Raw genomic sequence first — 24,719 nt, 5'->3', positions numbered from 1 at the left:
AGTCTACTTGCTCGCACTTATGCCCTTAAACAATCACTACCAGCTGCCAACCACAGCTATAAGATTATTGCAGAGGTGGGGCTGGGAAGTGCCGCTTGCTTCTCAGTGTTTCTGCTCCTTAACCAGGCAGTCTCCCTCTTTTTTCTGCTCTGTCCCCTCCCCAGGCACAAGGAACTAGGGCCAAGGACCTCAGGGTAGGAAGATGTGAATGTGCGATAGCGGTGTGCAGGGGGTGGGGGGGCACACTACACATTGGCGCTATGTCTGCATGAGCCTCCAATACCTGTCCCATCTGTCACATCATTAAACTTGCTGCCAAATGGCCATGACAGTTGCAGCCTAAATGAAGTGTGATATCGGGAGTTTTATTTCACTCTTTTTCCCCCTTCATTGTTAGCAAATCTCTCCCTTCCGACCCTTTCTGCCTGCCCACTGAGCATGTATCCCAATGGGCTTGCCTGATATACAGGCTTGACACAGAAGGAGGCCCAGAGATGTTCTGGAGAGACTTCCATCTATTTCAGTTTCAGCTCTTTCCCTGTCCTCTGCATCTGTGCAGCTGGAGAAGGAGAGGTCCTCCACCTTCCAAGAGATCTGCTGCAGAAATACCAGCCTAAGACACCCAGCTCCTTCACTTCTTTCTCATTCTTATTGGGATCTCCTAATTATGATCTCCCAATCACAGATCCCTAGTGCCCTGGAGGAAAAGTATAAAGGGAACTCCTAGAAAATGCCCAAAGAAAGCAAGGATCTGCAGTTGTGCTAGGAGAGAGCCCATTGTGCTAGAAGAGAGTCCCAGAACCCAGCAGGACCAGGCTTGGAGAAAACAGGCAGGAAGGGGCACCACACACTGTAGTGAAAAGCAGAGGAAAGAGGCAGCAGCAGGTTCTGGCTGCCTAGTTAATTTCCACTACCTTTTTGCAGGTGCCCCTTGTTTTCCTGTTTAGTGCAGCCCCAGTGGGAAGCTGTCTCTGGATAGAGGTCACTACTGAATAGAGACCCCAGGTACAGAGGAGGGGTGGGAGGAGATGCTGACTGCCTTTGAGTGTGCTTCAAAGAGAAAGCAAGGCAGAACCAGAGAAAAGGAGAGATTCGAGAGGCAGCAGCACCAGCATCATCAGAAAGGGAGGAGTGAAGGGAGAGGAGGGGCAGGGAGGAGGGACTGAGAAGTGGGGAGTCATGTGGCCCTAAGGAGCCTCTCTCTGCAGCAGCATCTGCTCAGTGTCCTTAGCTCCCCTCTGCCCTCAAGAGCCCCCAACCACCCCACAATATGCAAGCATCATGAGCCTTCTAGCAATTCCTGCTGCTCGAGTCCTTGCTTCGAGGAGACTCCACTAATTAGAAGATTCCCAGCTCAAACTGTCCCTGACCAGAGAGGGGAGCAGGTGCCCTCCAGGAGGCAGCCAGACTTGACCGGCACGCAAGCTCTTCAGTAGGGCCCAATGAGGATATGAGAGTGGACCAGAGGTAAGAACCCAGCAGGCTGGGGAGTGAGGCTGGAAAATCCAACAATCTTGAGAAAACGGTAACCCTGAACTTCCAACCTCATCCCCCCAAACCCCAACCCAATTCTCTTACATCCTGGCAACTGCCCCTCTCCAGTTTGTAAGGCACCGGAAAGGTTTCCCTGGCACAGCCCTTTCCCCTCCGAAATCTTTCATGCACAGGTTAGTAGGTTGGGACTTGGGGGTCTAGTACTAGAGGTCCTCACTCTAGTTGCCCACTCTGCAATGCAAAAGAGGGCGGGAGCAGCATTGCTGCGCAGACAAATCTCTGGAAAGCTCCCAGAGGCAGTGGGGAACAGATGACATGCCCTAGAGCAGAGGATGCAGCTCCCCGGGTCCCACAGTCTCTACAACAGCACTGCCCAAAGGCAAGAGAATGTGAGTCACCCATGTAATTTCAGATGGTCTCGTATTACGTTGAAAAAGCAAAGAACCCAGAGATACCATAACATTTTGATACTATATTTTATTGAATCCAGGGCACCCAAACTATTATCATTTCAGCATGTTATCAATATGAAAATTAGTAATGAAATAGTTTACATTATTGTTTTCATATTACATGTTTGAAACTCAGTGTCTATTTTACACTTATAGCAAATCTCAATTCAATCACTAAATTTTCCCAGAAAGATGCGAGCTGTTCATAGGTTTCATAAAAATCATTGTTGAAAAAGGGGTTCCACACATCCACGTTGTTCCAAATATATTAAAAGTTTTCCAATAACTAAATCAAGTATCAGTTTTAATATTTAAATGTAGCCCTCGAGAAGCACATTCAGCCTAGGGAAAATGCCCGTGGAACTACCGCCCACTAACACCCCTTGTTTTCCCTACACAGTTTTTCCTAAAGCCCTTTGATGTGGCAAGGTCACTGTGATAAGCACTTCCACAGCTTGTCCAATCACCAGCAAGCCAGTTCCTTATCTTACCTGCCTAGGGAGGCTGCCCTCAGTCCAGGTGTGACTGTACAGGCTGTGTGTGTGTGTGTGTGTGTGTGTGTGTGTGTGTGTGAAGAAGCATGTAAATGCAACCAGGGACGCGTGCTAGTGGTGTGCGTGTATGTGCGGGGATGTTACTAAGGACCACATAGTCGGGGCAACCCAAAAGAGGCTCTCCGCAGGGTCAGATTGAGAAACTTGCTCAAGGACACACACTAGTTAGTGAGGCAGCTGTTTTTTAACTCGGGGTTGTTGGGAATCAAAACCCAAATGCTTCCCACCAAGTATGCTGCTTTAGTCATTGCCTGCTCCTTTGACCCCTCCCCAGGGCCTCTCCATGGAAGGGTCTGACCTGGCTCCTCTTCCACCCCACCACTCAGAACAAGTCCCTTAGGGGGACACAGCCAGCTGTTGGTCCTCCCCTGCCTTCAGGAACTAAGGCGCCTGACTCAAGAAGCTGGGGGTTATTTGGTTGGTTGTTACCCTTTCTTCTCAGTTCCCTCTCCAAATGTCCTTGCTGCCTCTGTTCCAGGGACTGGCAGACAGGGGCAGAAATTCCATGGATCAAATGGTCTGAACTGAAATCCTGGATGCCAGCAACAGAGCCTCTCACAATTTGGAGTCTTCAGACTTCCTCCTTTTCTGGGTTCTAATGTCAAAAACCTCTTAGGTTATAGAGAGGCTGCTCGGTAATTTCTAGTATGGTAGAACAACCAGAAGGCCTACCTTCTGCCCACCCCTGCTTGACAGAACCTTCCTGAGATTACCCCATCCTCCCACTCTCCTCTCCTCCATTTCAGACATGGTCTCACCTAAGCTGAGAGAAACTTGGGCCCCTAAATACTCGGGCAGCATTTGGGCACTCCCCATTTTGTCCCTGACAGATTCCAATTTCTCTATTTCCTATGCTATGCTGGATCCCGGATTCAAGGATGAAAGCCCTGCAAGGCAATGATCCACAGCTTTTTTGGAGTCACAGACCCCTCTGAGAATGCCTGGAGTGAGCTATGAACAAAAATGCTTATAGATTGTCCTCAGTCACCCTGAAACCATCACAGGCTCCATGGAAGGCAGGTGAAGAAGCTCTGCCATCAGAAGCAGGGGCGGGGAAGGCTGAGGACAAGCCTGTACTCTCTGGGGTCCATCATAGGCAAGGAGAAAAGGCTGGGAAGGACTATGGCACAGAATGGATGTTAGCACAGGTCAGAGCAGCTTCTCCCCTCCTTTGTTCCCCTCCTTCCACCAGCTTCCATCTCTCAGTGGGAGGCAAGAGAGTTCAGGGTGGGGAGGGAATTTTGCCCAAAGAAGAGAGTGTGGTGGTGATTCAGGATGGAGAGCATTTGATATCAGGGACTCCTGAGTCCTCTTTCTCCAAATTGCTCTGTAAGGAGAATTAAGTAGGAAGACGTAGAGCTGAGTGGTGGAGACCAGAGAAGTAGAGGACACCTGCCACAATCCATCCATCTGCTCTAAAGACTAAAGAGCAGCACAGCATAATTGGGGATACTTAGGCCCGCCCTCTGGGTTGCTGGTTTCGGATTCAGAGCCTTGAGTCATGGGGGAGGATAGGGTAACTCCTACAAAAGACAAAGGGAGAAATGAATGCTGTTTTCTAAAAACCCAGATGGCTGAATATTGTATGCCTGGATTATTTGCCTGTTGTCCAAGAGGGGAACTCTGTAAGCAGGAAAGGCTCTGGAACCAGGCTACTGCCTTTGAGAACCTCTCACTGCCCAGCCTTCTAGCTAAAGTCCACTTTCCTGCTTAGCTTATTGAATGGAAACACCTGCTCACTGAATGCTCTGGAAAACCCAGACCTTACGTTAATTGGTATCACCTACTCCTGCACCCTTCAAGGGAATACCCTTGAAGGGAAGAGGACAGACTCTTCAAAACTGAAGATAAGGACACAGAAATTGCAATTCATTCAATCCCAGCCTCATAACCCAATCTTTCAATCCTGACTCGGGCTCTTGGAGGGGTGCGTGAGATGACAAATCCCAAAAAGGATTTGAGAGTTTGGAATCCTCTCACCTAAACCTGTCCCTTCTACTGCCAACCTCTCTGTTCAGCCAATTAAAAGTTAATTAGAAGTCAACACTCCTTCAAAAAATTTCTGTGAAAACGGATTACACCTGGTTTTCTGCTGTTCTGATTAAGAAATTCCTCCTGTGGTTAATTTGTAATCCTCGTTTTTGGACTTCCACTTCATATCCTTTTTGCCTACGAACTAGAAGATAATGGGTCCATAAAGCAGGCCTGTACTTTTTATAGCAACAATGGTTATTCTTGCTTAGGTCTGAACTACTGGTTTACCTTTTAAAAAGTAAACGTGGCTACTGCAATCAAGGCAGTCAAATACTGAGGAATAATCTTAACAAGAAATATGTAAAGTCTGTATGACAAATACTTTGAAATGCTGCTGACAGAACACCAATGGCTTAGATGGGTATGTAGGAAGATTCTGTATGACAAATACAATTCTCCCTTGGGTAAACTAACAATATGTGGTTCCAATCAAAATAAAACTAACAGTACAATCACAAAGTATCTTGGGGTATATTCTCACAATATACTACACAGTAATGAGAATGAATGGACTAAAACTATACACAACAATATAGCTGAATCTCACAAAAATAATGCCAAACAAAAAAATCTAGACACAAATAAGTACATACTGTTTGATTCTCTTCACACAAAAAAACAAAAAGAGGCAAAACTAGTTTGTGCTATTAGAAATCAAAAGAGCCTTTTACTCTTGAGGGGAGTAGTGACTGAGAAGGAACACAAGGGTGGCTTTGAGTGGTAATGTTCTGTTTCTTGATCTGGTGTTGGTTACACAAATGTGTTACATTTTTGAAAATTCATCAAGATGTATTCTTTTCAGGGTGCCTGGGTGGCTCAGCTTTCAAGAGTCTGCCTTCGGCTCAGGTCATGATCCCAGCGTCCTGGGATCGAGCCCCATATCGGGCTCCTCCTTCTCCAGCTCCCCCATGCTGGTGTTCCCTCTCGCTATCTCTCTCTGCCATAAATAAAAATCTTAAAAAAAAAAATGTGTTCTTTTCATCTGTGCACTTTTCTATATGTATATTATACATCAATTTTTAAAATTTTGATGAGAAAATGCATAATGTACATTAATTTTAAAAAACCAGTATGGTGGGCGCCTGGGTGGCTCAGTGGGTTAAGCCGCTGCCTTCGGCTCAGGTCATGATCTCAGGGTCCTGGGATCGAGTCCCGCATCGGGCTCTCTGCTCAGCAGGGAGCCTGCTTCCCTCTCTCTCTCTCTCTCTGCCTGCCTCTCCATCTACTTGTGATCTCTGTCTGTCAAATAAATAAATAAACTCTTTAAAAAAAAAAAAAAACCAGTATGGTACTAGAATTGAAAAGAGATCAACAGAACACAAAAAATCCAGAAACAGACTTGAATATGTATGGCAATTTGGGTCTTATAAAGGTAGAATTCAAAAAAAAAAGGAGGAAATACGGGTTCATTCAGTAAGTAGAGACGAATAAAACAAAACTAAGTTGGTTATCTATCTCACACTTTTACACCAAAATAAATTCCAGGAGAATATTTACATACAAAAAAAGACACGATTAAAGTATTTTTTAAAAACACTGGAGAATTTCTTAATAATCTTGGTAGAAGGCTTTTCTAAATATTATAGGAAACTCAGAAGTTATTTAAAAATAGTGATAAATTCAAATACATAAAAATATTTGCCTAGCAAAAATACCACCATAAGCAAAGTAAAAAGACATAGGACAAACTGAGAAAAGGGAAAACTATTTTTAACTTATATATGAACAAAGAGCAAATAAGACCAATATAAATATGAAAAAAGCATATGAACAATTTAGAAAAAAAAATACAACTGCCACTTAAATGTACTAAAAGATGCTCAACCTGACTTAAAAGAAATGAAAATTAGGGGCTCTAGGGTAGCTCAGTCAGTTGAGTGTCCTACTCTTGATTTCAGCTTAAGTCATGATCTCAGGGTCCCAATGGAGCCCCACTGGGGCTCTACTCTCAGGGAGGTGTCTGCTTGAGATTTTCTCTCTCTCCCTCCGTCCCTCCCCCCTTTGCTCTCTCTCACATTCTCTCTAAAATAAATCTTTAAAGAAAATAAGAAATGGAAATTAAGATTACAATAAGAAACCATTTACACTATGAGACTGTCAAAAATTAGAAAGCATAAGTATGTTACCAAACGGGTCCTTTTCATACACTATTGATGGGAGAGAGAATTTAAAGCTTCAGTGGAAGGCAATTTGGCAATACATACTTTCTTTACCAAATTTTTTTCAAATTTCATTGCTGATGGAATGAAAATGAGAAAGGTCTTTGGGAATTTGCAAAATTATATCTATCCAAATGAAAAACAATGCACACACTTCTTTGACCTAGTATTCTGCTGTCCTGAGGATTTATTATACAGATAAATATCAGCCAGATGAAACCTACTTGGGTATCAATATAATGTGAAAGGACTGGTTAAGTATATCTTAATACATCCCTCAGTCTTACTGTGAAACTTACTATGAAGCACGTACATATGCTGTGCTGGTAAGCTATCTAGGCTATATAATGGCAAGAACAGTACAGATAATAAATTATCGACTGAGAAAAATATATATATATATGAATATATGTACATGTTTACTATAGAATTTCTTGTGGGGGCGCCTAGGTGGCTCAGGGGGTTCAAGCCTCTGCCTTCCACTCACAGGTCATGGTCCCAGGGTCCTGGGATAGAGCCCCGCATTGGGCTCCCTGCTTGGGAGCCTGCTTCCCCCCCCCGCCCCCGCCCCCCCGCCTGCCTCTCTGCCTACTTGTGATCTCTCTCTGTCAAATAAATAAATACAATCTTAAAAAAAAAAAAAAAGAGAGAGAGTATCTTGTGAAAAAAAAATTACAAGAATGTAGTAAAACTGGTTGCCTCCTGAGGGAAGAGAGACCTTATTCACCGTAAGAACCTTTAAAGTCTATGAATTTTGTAGAATTTGTATGTATTACTTACTCAAAATGTACATCTTAAAAATTAATACAAAGCAAAAACCGGAGGCCCAGAGGCATCGCTCTAGTTGACCAAAGATACCATCTGGCGTTCCTTCAACACGCACGGAGTGCTCATCGTGAGCCAGAGCGACAGAAGATAGTGCCAAAGACCTCCACGTTACAGGAGCGCCCAGCCCCGCGTCCCCCCGGGTGAGCCCGGGGGAGTGCGGGGTCCGGCTCGCGAGGCTCCCAGCCCTCCCGACGGCGGTAGCAGGGCCCAACTGTCCTTAACGGTCCACGGTCCGGAACGGCGCCTGGAATGCCCTCTCCCCAAGGAAACCGCCGCCTGGGAAAGCCCACCCCCTTTGCCGCGCTGCACAGAACGGGGCCCCCAGCTGTGCCTTTGCTCCGGTCGCCAACACGCTCCCCTCGATCCCTAGGTAAGGGCGAGCCCCTGACGCCCGCACTACCCGTAGCTCCCTTACCACGGGGCGCTCCAACTCGGATCCCTCTCCATCTCCCCAGCTGCCGTGGCCGTCTTCATCGTCTGTTCACTCCGAGCATCTTTTTCCCCTCAACCTCTCCATCTCTACCGAGCCTGTTTTACGTTTAAAAAAAAAAAAAAAATTTGTTTTCCATGCCTCCTGAGTCCTGCCACAGTATTAGGACTAATCAAGGCAAAAGATCACAGAGGAAAAGTGGCGGAGCATCGCCATCGCCGGTCAGGAGGCTGCTCTCCCCACGGTAACTGGGGTGTCGGTGACACTAGCTTTGTACAAAGGCACTAATTTTTTGCGAACGGTGACAAGCATGAGTGATTCCACGCCCTCGCAGCTTGGTCCCAGACTCAGGAGCGCTGATTTTTCCCCCAGATTAGGGAACGTTGAAGCTTCCTCGGTAATTGGACTAGAGGTGGGCGGGCAGGACTCCGCGAAGCCTCTAATTGGCTGTTTAATTCTCAGCAGGTGCAGTCTCAATTAACAACGTCTGATTTCCCTGGCTCCTATTGGGTGACGTGGTGGCCGGCTTTGAATTCCATCCGGGTAATTGGGTATCAGCACGCAGCAGCCCCGTCGCTCAGGGGCAGCCCGCGGAAGGATTGGTTGTGGCTAGACAGGCGATTGGTCGGACTGCGAGCCGGGCGTTGATTGGTGCAGGCGGGTTGCGGGGGCGGGGAAGAGGCGGCTGAAGCGAGGCAGGCGGGGCTCGAGTTGCTGTGCGAGAGGGAGGAGGTGACGGCAGCTGGGGTGAGGTGCGAGGCGGAGCGCGCGACGGCTGACTGGAGGAGCGGTAAAGGCTGGGACCGGACGCGGAAACAGGGGGTGCGAGAGGCCGGGCCGGGGGCAACAAGCAGGCGGGACTATGGGGCTGAGAGAAGGGAGGCGTCCGGAGCGTATGGGGCAGCGGAACGGCGGGCTACCAACCGAATCCGGAGGACGTGCTCTGGTCCCACAACGGACCCGGGTCCGGAGTGTTTGCCCCAAGCTTCTTTGGACTCCTCGAGAGATCTTTTTTGAGATTGAGAACCGCCATCAGTTTGCCTTTTATTTTCTCCAGCTTTTTCTTTAATTATTCTAATAGGATGACTACAGTCAGTCGTCTGAATAGTAAATTGAAGGGTTTTTTTTTTTCCCAGTTTCCCTCCTTGAGGTTTTGTCTGAAGATTCCCCGTCAAAGCGACGTTTTTATTCTATTCTCACTCTGAACGGGTTGACTTTCTTCACTCATTGGTTAAAAATAAATGTAGCAAGGATGAGAAAATTGAACAAGCTGCTTCAATTCAACAGGCCTGTCACTGTGTTTTAGCTACTTTGTAGGTTCTGGTTATTTGGAGATAAGGGAGTGAGAGGTTTCTTGCCTCATGGAGCTTACGATGATTTGACTCCTAACGATGTTTTTGAAATAACATAAAAGTAAGCCTTATTTATGCATATCAAATAGCAACTGTTTCGTATAAATATCAAGAAATTTCAAAAATTGGTTTTTACTGAAAACCATTATCTGCTTCTCTCACCTTGAAATGATCCACGTGTCTCTTTACTCAGTTTCCCCTAGAATGATGGTCTTAAATGCCAACCTCCTTTTCACATTCAATTTGAAGTAATAAAATTAAATACAAGTTGGCATTCAGTACTATACAGTTATATCCCTGTTGCTATATTTCCCACTTATTTTAAAAGAAACCATATGAAATGATATGCATATTATAGTAAAATCATACTTGATTAATCAAGTAGATATGCATTCTTTGAGACCCAAGGTAGCTCCACAAACTTCATTTGTAATATGTGAAAAGGAGTTAAGTGAAATTTAGCTTTCAATTCAAATAGAATATTTGAATAAATAATAAGTTTATCCTCGTCGTGGACATTCACCTTTCCACCACATTTCGTCCACCACCAAATCATTAATATTGTGTCTCAGACACCCATCTACTGCATGTTCAAATGAGAAACCTGATAGCTAGCTCTTTGGCTCACCCTTGAACCTTTCCATGAATCAATTGTTAGATCTTGTGTGTATTCTACCTACTAAAACTCTCCTCTCCATCTCCGTCATTGGCACCTGAACTATCCTCTGAATTTGTCTTCCTACCCGACACTTGCTACCTTCCATTCTTCTCAGTACAGACCCAGCCATTAGTAAAGAATTACAAGCAATGCTATGTGTTATGAAGGGATATTTGGAGTACTATGGAAGCCCATAGTGATGAAACCCAACCGAGCATGAGAAGTTGGGATTGGGGGTAGCGGGCATTGGCAGCAGAGCAGGAGGAATATCCGATATTTTTTTGCCTTGATCCTTACAGTTTCTGAACTGGGGTGAAAATTCTCTTAGTTTTTTTTCTCCTTAAAGAGGTACCTTTGTGACTGGTCTTCAAACCACACTGCATACCGCATTGTATGGAAATTACTAATTAGCTGTGTAACCTTAGGGAAATCCCTATATTTCCCTGTGCTTCAGTTTCCCCAGTTGGAACATTATTAGTGGAATCAGATCATTTCTTTGGTCCTCCCAATTCTAAAATTCTATGGTTTCTTAGGCATGAATTGTGGCCAGAAATGTGGTGTTAAAATGCAGACAGCATTATAGCATGGATTCAGTTACCACTCTTGTTCACAGACCTAGATTTGTTTCCCAAAACCTTTAACACCTACAGACTCTTGCCTGTCGAGATAAGACCTTCCTTGCCAGTTAGGAAGCCCCATGAAGGCAGCTACTAAGTCTGTCTGGACTGCTGTATCCTCTAGGGCCAATCACATAATGGATACTAAATATTTATTGGTTTGGGTGCAGAAAAATTATTTTTATTTTAAAGAGTTTTCAACTCTGCCATCTAAAAAAATAAATCTTTTAAGTTCTAGCTCCCCCCAGCTGTTGCTTTTTTTGTTTTTTGGGTTTTTTTTTAATTTTATTTATTTGACAGAGAAAGCAAGCGCACAAGCAGAGGGAACAGCAGAGAGGGAAAAGCAGCCCCCTGCCTCCACTGAGCAGGGAGCCCCAGTGTGGGGCTAAATCCCAGGACCCTGGGATCAAGACCTGAGTGGAAGGCAGACACCTAACCAACTGAGCCACCCAGGTGTCCCCAGTTGTTGCTTTAACCAAGAATTTATAATGTCTTTGCATTGTCTGTAGCTAGTTGTTTTGGTGTTTTATCTTTCCTCCTAGATTGTATTTCAGGGTGAGAATTCTTATTCCTCCTTGTGTCCCCAGCATATTCAGCCCATAACAAAGAGCAGTATTTAAATGAGGCACTATAATAGTGAAGATGAGCTTTGGACTTTAGAGACCATATAAAAAAATACATGAAGTAACCACTAGATAAAAGAAGTGAACTCTCTTCTGAATACCCAGAATAAAAAATAAGAAAAAAGTGGTTTGAGGTTCAAAAATTCAAGACTTTAAGCAAAAGTCTTTATGGGACAGAGCTTATTTCCTTTCCTTTGGTATATGCAAACATGATACCACCCAAACTTTCACAGAGATCAGTGAAATATTTTATTTACAGCCTAGAAAAAAGAGAAACTGATTTTTTTTTTATCCAGTTAGGAAAGGAACCTCATAACTCAAATGCACATTAAACTCAAGCCTTTTCTTCCTCCCTACTAAAAAAGAAAAAAAAGCAGCCACATTTCTCCATGTTTATACTAAATCTCCAAAAGTGATATACTGTATATATTGGATCTTCTTACTAAATAACAAATTGTCTGAAGTAACAAGAAACTTGAAAAGCGTCCCTCACCCAGGTAATAAAAGGTTTTTCTCTTTTGGGCCTGAGTGGGCAAGACAGTGAATGAAATTTGTTTAAAATTATCATCTAAAAACACAAGTTTTAAAAATATAGGCAAACTTCTGGTGGTTCTCTAAAGAACTTTATTCATTTCTGCTGGTCAGTAAAGCTCTAGAGGCCAGATGCAAAATTTAGTCTTCTGTCTGAATATAGTAAGAAATCCACCTGCAGTCTTACCATGATTTTTATCTGCTTCTTAGAATTAGTTGTGTGGTTTTTTTTTTGTTTTGTTTTGTTTTTTTTTTACTAAGATTTTATTTATTGGAGAGCGTGGGGGACGGGGGTCGGGAAGGAGCAGAAGGAGAGGGAGACTCAGGGCTCAATCCCAGTACCTCTCTGAGATCATGACCTGAGCTGAAGGCAGACACTTAGCCAACTAAGCCTGCCAAGTGTCCCTGGAATGAGTTATCTGTGCTAGGTCTCCTCCTTTCCTTCATCACCCTTCCTGAAAGGCTTTTAGGGAAAGCACTATTTTTTCTTTCTTTCCGCCTCAGGAAAAGCATTTAGAATCAAAGTTTTATTCCTGAATAGGTCCTATATTAATGAGTATGTTTTTAGCCTTCCTAGAACCAGTTTTTTTTAAAGGTTAAAAAAAATGTTTTTCTTGGATATCAAATCATCTGGGTAAATTTTTGTACCTGGAGGCAAATCATAGCGTAAATTATATTTCCTCATTCATTTTAAAGCAAATTTTGTTAAAAGCCATACTGTTTTATTCTACTAGATTGTACTATCTGAAAGTAGACTGTTTGTTTTTTTTTTTTTTTACCAGCTACAGTGTTTTCCACTAGTGTTAATTTTGAATTTCCTAAATAAAGACACCAAGTACTGTTCTGCTCAGTTTATGTAAAAGAAAGGAGGGAGGGGCTCCTAAAGTCACTTTGTAAGGTTTCTAATATCCAAATAATAACCCAGACTCTGGGTAAGAGGTAACCTCTCTAAGAAGGTATATTCCTCTATAAAATTGGTGTTAACATTTCTTACCTTACAGGATTACATGAAGATCAACCAAAATAATGGAGGTAAAGTGCCTGGTAGCAGAGTAGCTACTCAGTACATTTATCTTTTCATCCTTAATGTCACAATAACACCTAGCACCTAGAAGTGTTGAATAGATGTGGTTGACCTAGCCTGCTTGAAGCCACTCTCCAGGACACAGGCATAACAGATACACAGTTGCATACAGTGTGAGCAGGTACTATCATGGAAGTCTCATTCATAGGGCAGCAGGAGCTAAGGAGAAACTCACCTTAAGTCAGCCAGGGGAAATCACACTGGCCTCAGCAGAAGTGTAGCAATAGAACTGAGATGTGAGGAAGGAGTAGGATTTTGCAAGGGAGACCAGCTGGGCTAAGGAGTATGACCAGGAAGACAGAAGGGACACAGGAGAGCATGTCCTGTTCCCCTGATAGCAGTGGGCTTCAAGTATAAGGCTGTGAAAGCAGTAGGCAAGCAGATTATAAAGACCCTTTTATGCCATTAATGATTTTTCACATAGGCAACAGAGTTGCTCAAGAAGTTTATTTATTCAGCAAATGTTTATTGACTGGCTACTGTGTGCACTGAGGAACAAAACAAAAATTCCTGCCCTGTGGAGTTTGCATTCCATTGAGGTTAAAATCAAAATGAAGACCTCATGGGTTAATATAATGATTTGGGCTTATAATCATAGTGAGATTGAAAACCACTGGGAGGTTTGGAGTGGCTGAGTAATGTTTTTAACTTCAGCTGTTGAGAATAAACTGAATAGACAATGGCAAATGCTGGAATATAATTGATTGCAATGATCTAGACAAGAGATAATGATGGTTTAGGGCAAATGGTCATCTTAGAAATGGAAAGATAAAAAGTGGTCAAATTCTGGATAATTTGAAGGTAGAATGAATAGGATTTGCTGACAGACTAAAGGTGCTATTTGAGGGAGAGGATGAGTAAGATTTTTACCTGAGGAACTAAAAAAATGGACTTGCCATTTACTGAGTCAGCTAAGACTACAGGCAGGGGGTGAGATCAGGAGCTCAGTGTGGTACCTGTTAAGTTTGAGGGGCCTATTAGATCTCCAACAGAGAGGTCTCCTAGGTAGTTGGGTATACAAACCTGATGTTCAGGAGAATGACCCTCAATGGATGGATGAATTTGGGAGCTATTAGCATACAGATGGGATTTAAAGCCAAGCTATGAATCAAACTCTGTGAGATCACTAAGGAAGTGAGGTAGAACCCACAAGAGGGCAAAGGACAGAGGCCTGGGGGCAGTGTGGTTTTAAGAAGTTACCAGTGCCAGAGAAGGAAACGGACTGATGGGTCAGCCAGAAAGGGGGAAGGAAAACCAGAAGAGTGCTGCTGTGGAAGCCAAGTGAAGAAAGGGTCTCAGAGCAGGGGGAGTCCCCAGTTGTGCCAGATATGTGGCCGAGGGCAGGTAGAGTGAAGACAGAATTGACCATTGGACTTAGCCATGTGAAGTCACTGGTGACCTTGGCAAGAACAGTGGGAGTAGATTGAAGAAGAGAAATTGAGCACTGAAGTATTGGCACTTGTGAGTTTTCCTGTAAAAGGGAGGAAAGAAATGAGAAGTATCTGGAGGAGTAAGTGGAATCAAGAAACAATTTAAGAAACAAGAAACCATGGCGTGTTTGCTGATGGAAAGAGGAAGATCCAGGAGAGAGGAAAACATTAAGAATGCATGAGAAGGAAGGAGAGCAATACTTTTATGAGAGCCTTCAGTGCCAGAAGAGACAGTTCATCCATGGCCACAGGAGGTAGGTATTTGGGCATAGATAGAGGTAGGTGTTAACTGTGGTAGAGCTCAGTTAATATCTTCTCTGAATGCTGTGCTTTCTCAGTTGCATAGGAGGTAAGACAACAGTTGAGAGTGAGGATGGAGGAGGTGCTAGAGACTTGAGAAGAGACAATGTGAGTTGTCTGGGAGGGTGTGAAAGGTTATGGAATAAGGAAATACAGTGATGATGTTAAGGTTAGCTTGGCAGAGGGGCGCCTGTGTGGCTCAGTCGTTTAAGTGTCTGCCTTCGGATCAAAGAAAGACAATTATCATATGATCTCACTGATGTAAGGAATTTGAGAAACAAGACAGAGGATCATAGGGGGAGAGGAAAAAATGAAACAAGATGAAACCAGAGAGGGAGACAAACCACATGAGATTCTTAATCTCCAGAAACAAACTGAAGGTTGCTTGGGGGTGGGGGAGGGCAGTGGAAGGGATGGGGTGGCTGGGGGATGGACACTGGGGAGGGTATGTGCTATGGTGAGTGCTGTGAATTGTGTTAACAATGATGATTCACAGACCTGTACCTGTGAAACAAATAATACATTATATGTTAATTAAAAAAAAAAGGTGTCTGCCTTTAGCTCAGCTCAGGATCCCAAGGCCAGGCATCTGGCTCCCTGCTCAGAGGGAAGTTTGTTTTAACCCTCTCCCTCTGGCCCTCTGCCTGCTTGTGCTCGCTCCCTCTCTTGCTCTCAAACAAAATCTTAAAAATTAGCTTGGCAGGGACACCCGGATGGCTCAGTCGTCTGCCTTTGGCTCAGGTCATGAATCTGGGGTCCTGGGATCAGGCTCCCTGACTCAGCGGGGAGCCTACTTCTCCCTCTGCCTGCTGTTCTCCCTGCTTGTGCTCACTTGCTCTTTCTCTCTCTCTGACAAATAAATAAAATCTTAGAAAAAAAATTAGCTTGGCAGCAAAATGAAGATACAGTGACAAAGAGCAGCAAGGTCAGTGGTCTAAATGAGATTTGATGAGCTTCTGAATCAGTCAGGGGCAGTGTTGTTAGAGTCATTAACATATAGGTAGTAGTTGAAGGTGCAGGTGTGGATGAAATTGCCCCAAGACAGCGGAGTAACAGTAGCAGTGGATAGAGGCCACAGAGAGATAGGCCCAAAACTACAAAGGCACTTCCAGGGAAAGAGGAGGAGAAACCCAAATACAGAAGGTGCAGAGGTGAGATTAGATAGGGCTTATACATGCCAGCTAGTTTGACTGTCTGGGAAGTTGTAATTTTAGTGAAGGAACAGGGCAGACCTTTCAGTGTTAGCCGAGGAATAAATAGAAATCAGGAATAGAGGTAAGGAAGTAGAAGGAGCAGAGCCTAAAACTAGGGCTGAAGGGGCACCTGGGTGGCTCCGTTGGTTAAGCATCTGCCTTTGGCTCAGGTCCTGATCCCGGAATCCCAGGGTCGAGCCCCTTGTCAGGCTCCCCACTCAGCAGGGAATCTGTTTCTCCCTCTGCCCTTCCCCCTGCTCATGCATTCGCTCTTTCTCTCTGTCATATAAATAAATAAAATATTTTAAAATAAGTAAATAAAACTAGGCCTGGAAAGCCATTCTTGCAGAGACAACAGCTTCTGGAAAGGCCTAGAGGCATGGAAGGGCACAGATAAGCAATTTTAAGTAGTCTGATGTGAAATCTAAAAATACATTTTTGTACTGTTTTATTCATTTAACAATTTTTTTGTTCTTCCATCTTATAAAATTGTGACCAATGTATGGTTTTCCTTGGGAGGGTATGGGGAATGAAGTTTGCCTCTTTAGGTATGTCCCTTAGCAACTTAGAAAAAATACCCTGAGACCTTTTACATGAAATAGATTTGGTGGGGGGTGGGGGAGATTTTGAGACTGCTTAGGCTCTTAATATGGAAAGGTTGATAGTCATATTCTTTTTAATAATACTGTAATCTGTTTCCGTGCCTCTCTGCCAGTCATAAAGGTACAGGATGAAAGCTTCTTTTCCCTCATTTACTTATTTCAGGATGTAAGTCTGAATACAGCAGAAAATGTCCACTGAACGAACTTCTTGGACAAGTTTGTCCACTATTCAGAAAATAGCTCTGGGCCTCGGGATCCCAGCCAGTGCAACGGTTGCCTATATCCTATACCGCAGATACAGGGAAAGTAGAGGTACGTGAGCCCCACAGCTGTGCATATGGCAATGTTCAGAACGTGCTCTGGCCTTGTTAAATTGAAATGAAAATTCTCCTTGCTGGACTGGGTATGTCTGTTGGGATGTAATTGGCTTTCTGTGAGGGGTCTTTGAAACTATTTTGTTTCTTCTCTTCTATGTCCTTAATGTGCAGCTAGTCTATGAAATGATAAACTCATTTTATAATTCTCTTGATTTGTTCCATTCAACAGCAGCACCACAATGGGTTCTTTTTCATCTATTTTTTTTTTTTTTTTACGCATCTATACTCTTTATCTTTTTTATATGCTTCTTGTATTTAGTTGTTAGAAAGCTAACCATGGGATCCAGTTTATCCATAGGCTGGACCTAGAGAAAGGATTTAGGTACGAATGGAAGTTCTGAGCCCAGTGAACTCCTTGGGCAACTTTTAAATCTTTATTATTATTTTTTTTTAATATTTTATTTATTTGACCGAGTCAGAGTGAGAGAGGAAAAACAAGCACGGGGAGTGGGAGCAGGAGAAGCAGGCTTCTTGCTGAGCAGGGAGCCTGATGTGGGGCTCAATCCCAGGATCCCGGGATCATGACCTGAGTCAAAGGCAGACACTTAATGACTGAGCTACCCAAGTGCCCCAACCTTCATTCTTCTCCAGGAGTAATCTCCTGGGAGATCCAGTTTGCACAAAAGCCAGCACCCCTTCCTTGCAGATCCAAATCTGAAGTAGTATCCCAGAGATAATGTTCTGGTCTTCTGGACCCTATCATGCCTACTCAGATGCTACTTCTTGTCATTATGGTTGAGATTCTGGGTCTATCTCCTGGATAGTTCTCTTTGATGCCTGGATTTAGGGGAGGGCTGGGGTACCTTGGATGCTATCTAAGTCTGATCTGATGAGCCATGATCTGTGCAGAAGAGCGGTTGACGTTTGTTGGGGAGGACGACATTGAGATAGAGATGCGAGTTCCCCAGGAGGCCGTGAAGCTCATCATTGGCCGGCAAGGAGCCAATATTAAACAGGTAAGTGGCACGCAGGCAGTTGGCTTCCCCAGGGATTGATTCTGCTTAATCTTGCTTCCCTCCTCTGCCCCCATCCCATACTATGTATGTCTTCAAAAGAAAAAAAATACAGGAACTTTTAGCTAACTATGCTCTTTTCTTTCTAGAGAGGCATACTTCTCCCTAGAGAATAAATGACTCAGCTTGAAATGGGGACTTTTGATTGCATGATTCTCAACTTGGTGTAGCTTGAACCATTCCTTTCTACTATGGAATTAATGGGCTCTCGTTAATTGTTAGTAAATGTTGAGTTGCTATTTAATTCTTCTATTATTCGTTTGGAATGTCAAAAAAAAAAAAACCCAAATATTTGATTGTCTGATCCAGAAAAAATTAGGGGGAAAAAGGGTTCTAAACACTAAGAGAAACTGTTTTGAATCAACTGCTAGTTGAGGTTCGCTTTGTCACTAATCTCCTTTCATAACTACAGGTAATTGAGGACTGTTTATAGCATCCTAATTTAGCTGATTACTTCCAGTTCTGTCTACCTCCATGGTTAGGTTGAGAGTGTACCTCGCTGACCTGAATGGGAGCTATTCTAGATCATACTGCCATATATCCTTTTCTCTGCAGCTGCGGAAACAGACAGGTGCTCGGATTGATGTGGACACAGAGGATGTAGGCGATGAACGGGTGCTGCTTATCAGTGGGTTTCCTGTTCAGGTGTGCAAGGCCAAAGCAGCCATCCATCAGATCCTGACAGAGAATACCCCCGTGTCTGAGCAGCTCTCAGTTCCCCAGAGATCCGTGGGCAGGATCATAGGTACCACTGGACAGCTTCCTCTGTTGTTCCCTTTTTTCTTCACCTTTGCCTTCTTTCACACCTTCCCAAGGGTTTTTCCTGGCCTATCTCCCTTCACCTTGCTGGGGGCGTGGGGAGACAGGGATATTGAGACCAGAGCTTTACTTTTTTTATAGAACCAGTGGTAAAGCAAACCCATTACCTCAAGAAGTTTTATGATCTGAACCTTACAAGTAGGTTCCAGAGGGTTCAGGTAAATGTGTTTACCTCATAATAGGTATTTAAAAGAAAGCTAATCCTGCTCATGTTATCCCAGATCTTTCAAGATAGTGCTCTTGTAGAGAGCATCTATTATGCCTTCCCCAAGAGCATTCCTTACACTACTATTAGAGGTAGAGAAATGTCCATCATTGGCCCAGTGTTTCACAGTGTGGGATATCTTCTGAAGTGCAGGTGTAAAGTATGCTGAATGGTCAAAAAATGGAAATGACATGAACTTATACTGATCAAGAGTTTAAGCAGAAAGAGAAGACTGTGCCTAGTCCCCTTCTCACAGTAAGGATTACAGTAGCTTCTGCTTTCTGTTCAATATCTTACATTCTGTTCACTTGGGACATGAGAACTGACTCTTCTCTCCCAGTATATACAAAATAGTGATTTCTCTAATAGTTAAGTTTGGCCAGGAGGAAAGGACAGGTTTTTACATTTTTTCAATGCAGGGAGAGGTGGGGAGACTATTCGTTCAATCTGTAAGGCCTCTGGAGCCAAAATTACCTGTGACAAAGAATCAGAGGGGACATTGCTACTATCAAGGCTTATAAAAATCTCAGGAACACAGAAGGAAGTGGCAGCAGCTAAGGCAAGTAGCTAATAGATTTGAATTGTGTCTAAGAATGAGAACCCTTTATTCTGTCCTGGGTGAAAATATCTGGCCACAGAGATCTCATCTCTTACCACAGCATTTGATACTGGAGAAAGTTTCAGAAGATGAAGAACTTCGGAAGAGAATTGCTCATTCTGCAGAAACCAGAGTCCCACGCAAGCAGCCAATCAGTGTGAGAAGAGAGGAAGTGACAGAGTCTGGTGGAGCTGGCGAGCCAGCTTTGTGGAAAAATGCTGGTACTGGCACAGTGCCAGAGCCAGCAACCCTACCAGGAGCTCCTCCCCGAAAAGGAGGCGGTGATGCGGCTGTTGTAGGGCCAGAAAGTGCTTGGGAGAAACCTAATGGTGACAGCTTTCAGAAATCTGGAGCCCAGACCAGTCCAGAGATGTCCATGTTTGAAAGTATGTAACAAAGTGGGAACCCATTTGCCATATGGAATATAGAAATACTGGCTTAGATAACCCAAAATAGGAAGCAGTAAAAACAATTTGTTTTTTGGATTGCATTTAGAAGTCTCTTCACAGATGTACCTTTATGTGGTAATATTTTACTTGGGGTTAGTACTAAACACAAATAATAATTTTCTGAACACAGACCAGTTAGTGTTGGAGAATGATATAGAAATATGCTAGTTCACAGGGCCCCTTACTGGCTCAGTCAGTAGAGCATGTGACTCTTGATCTCAGGGTTGTAGGTTTGAGCCCCATATTAGGTATAAAGATTACTTAAAAATAAAATCTTAAAATATGCTAGTTCACAGGAAACTAGTACTATTGAATATATCAAATAATTGAATTTACATGATATTCTTTCACAGATTTATTAAATAAGTAAAATACTCAACCTTGGGGTTTCTTTTGTTTTTGTTTTGTTTTTGGCCTACCTCATTACTGTTTTTAAAAATCATCACCAATGAAAAAAAATCATCACCATTAAGAAGAATGAAAAGACAGTGAGCATTCTCTTCTGTGCATAGGTTGTGGGATGGGGACAGGGAAGACCAGGGCCCCTAAGAGGTTCTCAGACTTGTCCAGGGTCACATAATGAGTCAGTGATAGAATGAGATCTGGAATAAGCCCACATCTTTCCACTGGTCCCTGCTGCAGCTAGCATATGGAGGATTTGCCTTCGTTGTAATTGGTGTCTGATTTGAATATATGGCAGATGACTAGGAATGTAAACTCCATGTATTACTCAGTTACATAGAAAGGTACACAAATCAACTTAGGATGTGTCTTCAGGATGTTCTTGTGTGATTCATCCAGTTTTCCCTCCAGCCATTTTTTAAATGGTCATAGCCATTTGGTGTTTGTACCTTCACCTCTGAGACAGTCTCCCCATTTCAAACAGAGGGGATTCTGAAATGGTCACCAGTTTAGAAAGTGAGGATTCTATAGCTTAACTTGTTTATCCCTGTGTTTAGTCCCCAGTCCTGACTTCAGTTTCCATGCCGATGAGTTCCTGGAAGTCTATGTCTCTGCCTCTGAACATCCCAACCACTTCTGGATCCAAATCATCGGCTCTCGCAGCTTGCAGCTGGATAAGCTTGTCAGTGAGATGACCCAGCACTATGAGAATAGTCTAGTGAGTGCCATAGGGACTGGGCTGGGTTTGATTTTAAAAAAAAGGGGGGGGGCTTTTTTCATTGTAGTATGTTCTCTTTTCCTGGGAAGCAGCTACTTGTTCTTCCTTTTGGTACTTTCCGCTTAACTGTTTTTTAGCCTGCCCATCCTAACTCTTCCCCATTCTGATCCTCACTCCCGTGTGCAGCCTGAAGACTTGACTGTGCACGTGGGAGACATTGTAGCAGCACCTTTACCTACAAATGGTTCCTGGTATCGAGCTCGAGTCCTTGGCACCTTGGAGAATGGGAACCTGGACCTTTACTTTGTTGACTTTGGAGATAACGGAGATTGCCCACTGAAGGACCTCCGGGCTCTCAGGTCAGTATGGAGGCCATGGTGGAGTCCCAGTTGTTAACTCTGCCTTGGCCATAGCTGGTGGTGTGCTCTTGGCACTCATGTAGGGGGATTGGGAAGAGAACTTGTTTACAGAGAGCAGATGATTATCTTCTCCAGCTGGGTTAATTGGTGATCTCTAGAAACAAGGACTGTAAGAGACCCTTCTGGCACTGGGATTCTAATTTCAGTTTCTTTCACTTTAGGAGTGATTTCCTGAGCCTCCCATTTCAAGCAATAGAGTGTAGTCTGGCACGGATTGCCCCCTCAGGTAAATTGGTCATGTGGCCTATTGACCTTGCCTCCACATAGAAAAACTTTTGTACAGCACATGGAAGAAATTCTCACATTCCCAAGCTTTATGAGTTCTGGGGACTCAGATGTCTTTCCTCCCCAGCAGTAGAAAGCAGCAAGCAGGCAGACATAGGTGCCTTGTGGAGTAGAAAGGGGTGGTTCCAATTTCCCTCCAGGGCATAATCTCACCCCATCAGCAGGGATCCCTTCATAGGTTCTCCCTGCAATCTTTTACCAGGTGAACAGTGGGAAGAGGAAGCTTTGGATGAGTTTGACAGACTAACTCACTGTGCTGACTGGAAGCCCCTGGTGGCCAAGATCTCCAGCTATGTCCAGACTGGGATCTCAACTTGGCCCAAGATTTACTTATATGATACTAGCAATGGGAAGGTATGACTGGGGTCCACTCGTTGCTCACTATCTCCTCAGTATATTTATAGTCTCATTCACTTTCTTTCCTAGAAACCCTTATCTGATACTACTCCTACCTCATAAGATCCTGCTTACTTCCCACTAAAGGAATGTCTTTGAAGTATCAATCCTAATCTAACTCTTCTGTCCTAGTTCCTCAGATATTCCTATCCCTAGAGAGAACATCATTCCCTTTTCATTTTTCTTCTCAGAAACTCGATATTGGGTTAGAATTAGTTCGTAAAGGATACGCAATTGAGCTTCCAGAAGACATGGAAGAAAGCAGAGCTGTCCCAGACACGTTGCACAATGTGGTGAGTGAGCCATTGTGGCTATGTGTAGGATGCTGCTTCGGGGCAGATCTGGTGCCTAGAGAGAGGGGAGGGCTTCTAGTCCTGCATGCATTCCATGGAGGGCTTTCCTAAGGAGTAGCTCCACAGGTTACTCAAAGCAAGCACGGTGTCCCTCTTGGCAGCCAAACCCAACTGCCTTAATCAGATCCTGTGGGCATAAAGCTGGGATGGCCTCTCCTTTCCCACCAGCCAACACTACATTTTTTTCCTCTCTTCATCCCTACAGGCCACAGAAACAGATGTGTCTCTCGACAGCATGCTCACTGAGACCAAGAAGAGCCCTGGAGAGATAGCAAATACTCTGTCCTGCCTCAGCTTATCAGGTACAGGCTGCATTTCCTCCCTAGAGCATCTTTCGAAGTTACTGTTTTTCAGTAGGTCTCTCCAAAGCGGGGGTGATGTGAAAGCTGGGCTCTTAACCAAAAGCATCCTGAGCACCAAGTAGCCCATTTTCCCCTGAGTCTCAGTGGCCGTGCCTAACTTCCTCTCCATTCCTGCTACGCAGAAGCTGCCTCCATGTCTGGTGACGATAACCTGGACGATGACTACTTACTGTGAAGTTGGCTTCAGCCACCTCAGCTGCCTGTTTTGCCGCGTGAGTACAGCTCTCCTCTGTCTGAAGCCACCAGAGAGTAACAAGGGTGACAACAGGGGCTAGCCTGTCTGAACACTGCTCTGCAGCTGAGTTCCTGCAGCTTCACTCTCAGGTTGAGCCCTTTCAAGCTTTTTGTGTCTCTGTGTGTTTGTGTCTTTGGCAGGTTTGGCACAGGATTTGGTACGTGGAAAGAGGAGCCTATGATAAAGAGATCTGTGCAGTCCTTCCTCTGTTACATACACAATCTGGCTTGCTGCGGACTGAATGCCTTCTCTCCTTCTGTCGGACTACCAGAAAGAGCGTGTGGTAGAGGGAGACAAGTACACGTCCCCACTTCACCTGCCTGACCCCGTATTCTTCCAGAGTTTGCTTCCAGGCTGCTCAACATCTGGCTCACTGTTTTCTGCCAGGCATTGATCTATGCTTCTGCAAGGCTGTGTCCTTTTTGGGGCTGGGAAGCAGCCAGGGTTTGGTCACTGGAAGTGATGATTCTGCAGACTTCTGACTCACCTCATCAGGTGACTTTAGTTAAAGGTTTTTGAGTGGTGAACTCAAAGACTGCAGTTGAGTCAGGCAGTTTCAGAAATCAGCAGAATTATTATTAAAAAAGCCTCAGGAAAGGGGAAGAGAACATTGCCTCCCAGCCTTAACTGCTGATATGTTATTGGAGATAGGTTTTTCCCTGTAAACTTTGGTTAAAATACAAGTAGACAAGGAGAGCAGCAGCTCAGGAAATGTTCTGAAGTGCTAGTGTAGTATCTTTGTGTATATACACATTCATAGAGTGAAAGAGAACTTACATAGCTGTTTGAATCATTTGGGGGATTCTTTGCTGAATAAAGTTCTCACAAAATTATCTAAAACTAAATGTTGGTTGAATCAGGTGGAAGCAGGCCTGTGGGTATCTTCCGAACCTAAACCTGGTAGAGAATTTGTCACATGCCTCACAGAGATGGCCCATTTTTGAAACAAGGGCCCTTCCCATGCACAGATCCTGTCCTTTCCCTAAAGTTACTTCAGAATTAACCAATTACTAAGAACCAGAGCAATTTAGGCTCAGATTATATAAATAAGAACCACAAGGGTGTCTGGGTGGTGCAGTCGGTAAAGCATCTGACTCTTGATTTCAGCTCAGGTCATGATCTCAGCGTCTTGAGATCAAGCCCTGCCTCAGCCTTCTTGCTCAGCTGGGATTCTGCTTGAGATTCTCTCCCTCTGCCCCTCCCCCTGCCACACTACACTGTTCCCTCTGCCCCACTCACATGCACGTGTACTCTCTCAAGTAAAATCTTTAAAAAAAAAAAAAAAAAAGACCCTACCCAAACTAGATATTTGGAAGAAGAGGCCTAGGTTCTGGTGGATCTCCACCATGTGAACTTACTGTAAGACCTTTGGGAGCCATGTCCTTGTGTCTCCCTGAATTGTAGGCAGTATTGTACGGCCAGTGGGAGCCATGAAGGGCTTGGAAGCAGACACTGTAAGCAGCAATGTGGGTGGTGGATTAATGGCCAATGAACAGGGAGGGCTTTTTAAGGTTCAGTAAGGGGAACTGCAGAACTTTAGTACATAAGGATGCCTTATGCAGGGTTTTAAATCTAGGAATTAGGCCTACTCATACACAGCATGGCAACCATGTTTTCTCATAGCCACAGTTTTCAAAATACATTTTCTCAGAAAAATCTCAGTACCATCTAGCAGAAAGGCTCCAGTGAAGGAGCAACTGTGATGAGTTGCTTGTGGGGTCTTAGAAGAATCAGTAAGGACAGCCAT

The 24,719-nt window shown here is 44.1% G+C and overlaps 1 protein-coding gene across 2 annotated transcripts; it reads left to right on the top strand.

The window, feature by feature from the left end:
- The first annotated feature begins 7,768 nt into the window (after window positions 1–7,768).
- Window positions 7,769–23,812, top strand: TDRKH (tudor and KH domain containing). 2 transcript variants are annotated; one of them, XM_032843674.1, is made up of 17 exons: window positions 7,769–7,891; window positions 8,112–8,195; window positions 8,414–8,494; window positions 9,269–9,364; window positions 16,505–16,653; window positions 17,568–17,674; window positions 18,287–18,476; window positions 19,175–19,314; window positions 19,415–19,739; window positions 20,762–20,922; window positions 21,109–21,281; window positions 21,503–21,567; window positions 21,829–21,980; window positions 22,214–22,315; window positions 22,581–22,677; window positions 22,860–22,949; window positions 23,113–23,812. In XM_032843674.1, the coding sequence occupies exons 5-16, from the start codon at window positions 16,530–16,532 to the stop codon at window positions 22,910–22,912; spliced, it is 1,689 nt and encodes a 562-aa protein (XP_032699565.1). In that variant the 5' UTR covers window positions 7,769–7,891; window positions 8,112–8,195; window positions 8,414–8,494; window positions 9,269–9,364; window positions 16,505–16,529; the 3' UTR covers window positions 22,913–22,949; window positions 23,113–23,812. The 2 variants fall into 2 exon arrangements, with proteins under 2 accessions (XP_032699565.1, XP_032699566.1); XM_032843675.1 differs by lacking the exons at window positions 7,769–7,891; window positions 8,112–8,195; window positions 8,414–8,494; window positions 9,269–9,364; window positions 16,505–16,653 and adding an exon at window positions 8,596–8,741.
- Window positions 23,813–24,719: the final 907 nt, after the last annotated feature.

This window comes from Lontra canadensis, unplaced genomic scaffold, assembly GCF_010015895.1.
Source record: "Lontra canadensis isolate GAN:19392208 unplaced genomic scaffold, GSC_riverotter_1.0 scaffold142, whole genome shotgun sequence".
Lineage (NCBI taxonomy): Eukaryota > Metazoa > Chordata > Mammalia > Carnivora > Mustelidae > Lontra > Lontra canadensis.
The sequence above is the reverse complement of the archived record's forward strand: the minus strand, read 5'-3'. Positions and strand labels throughout refer to the sequence as shown.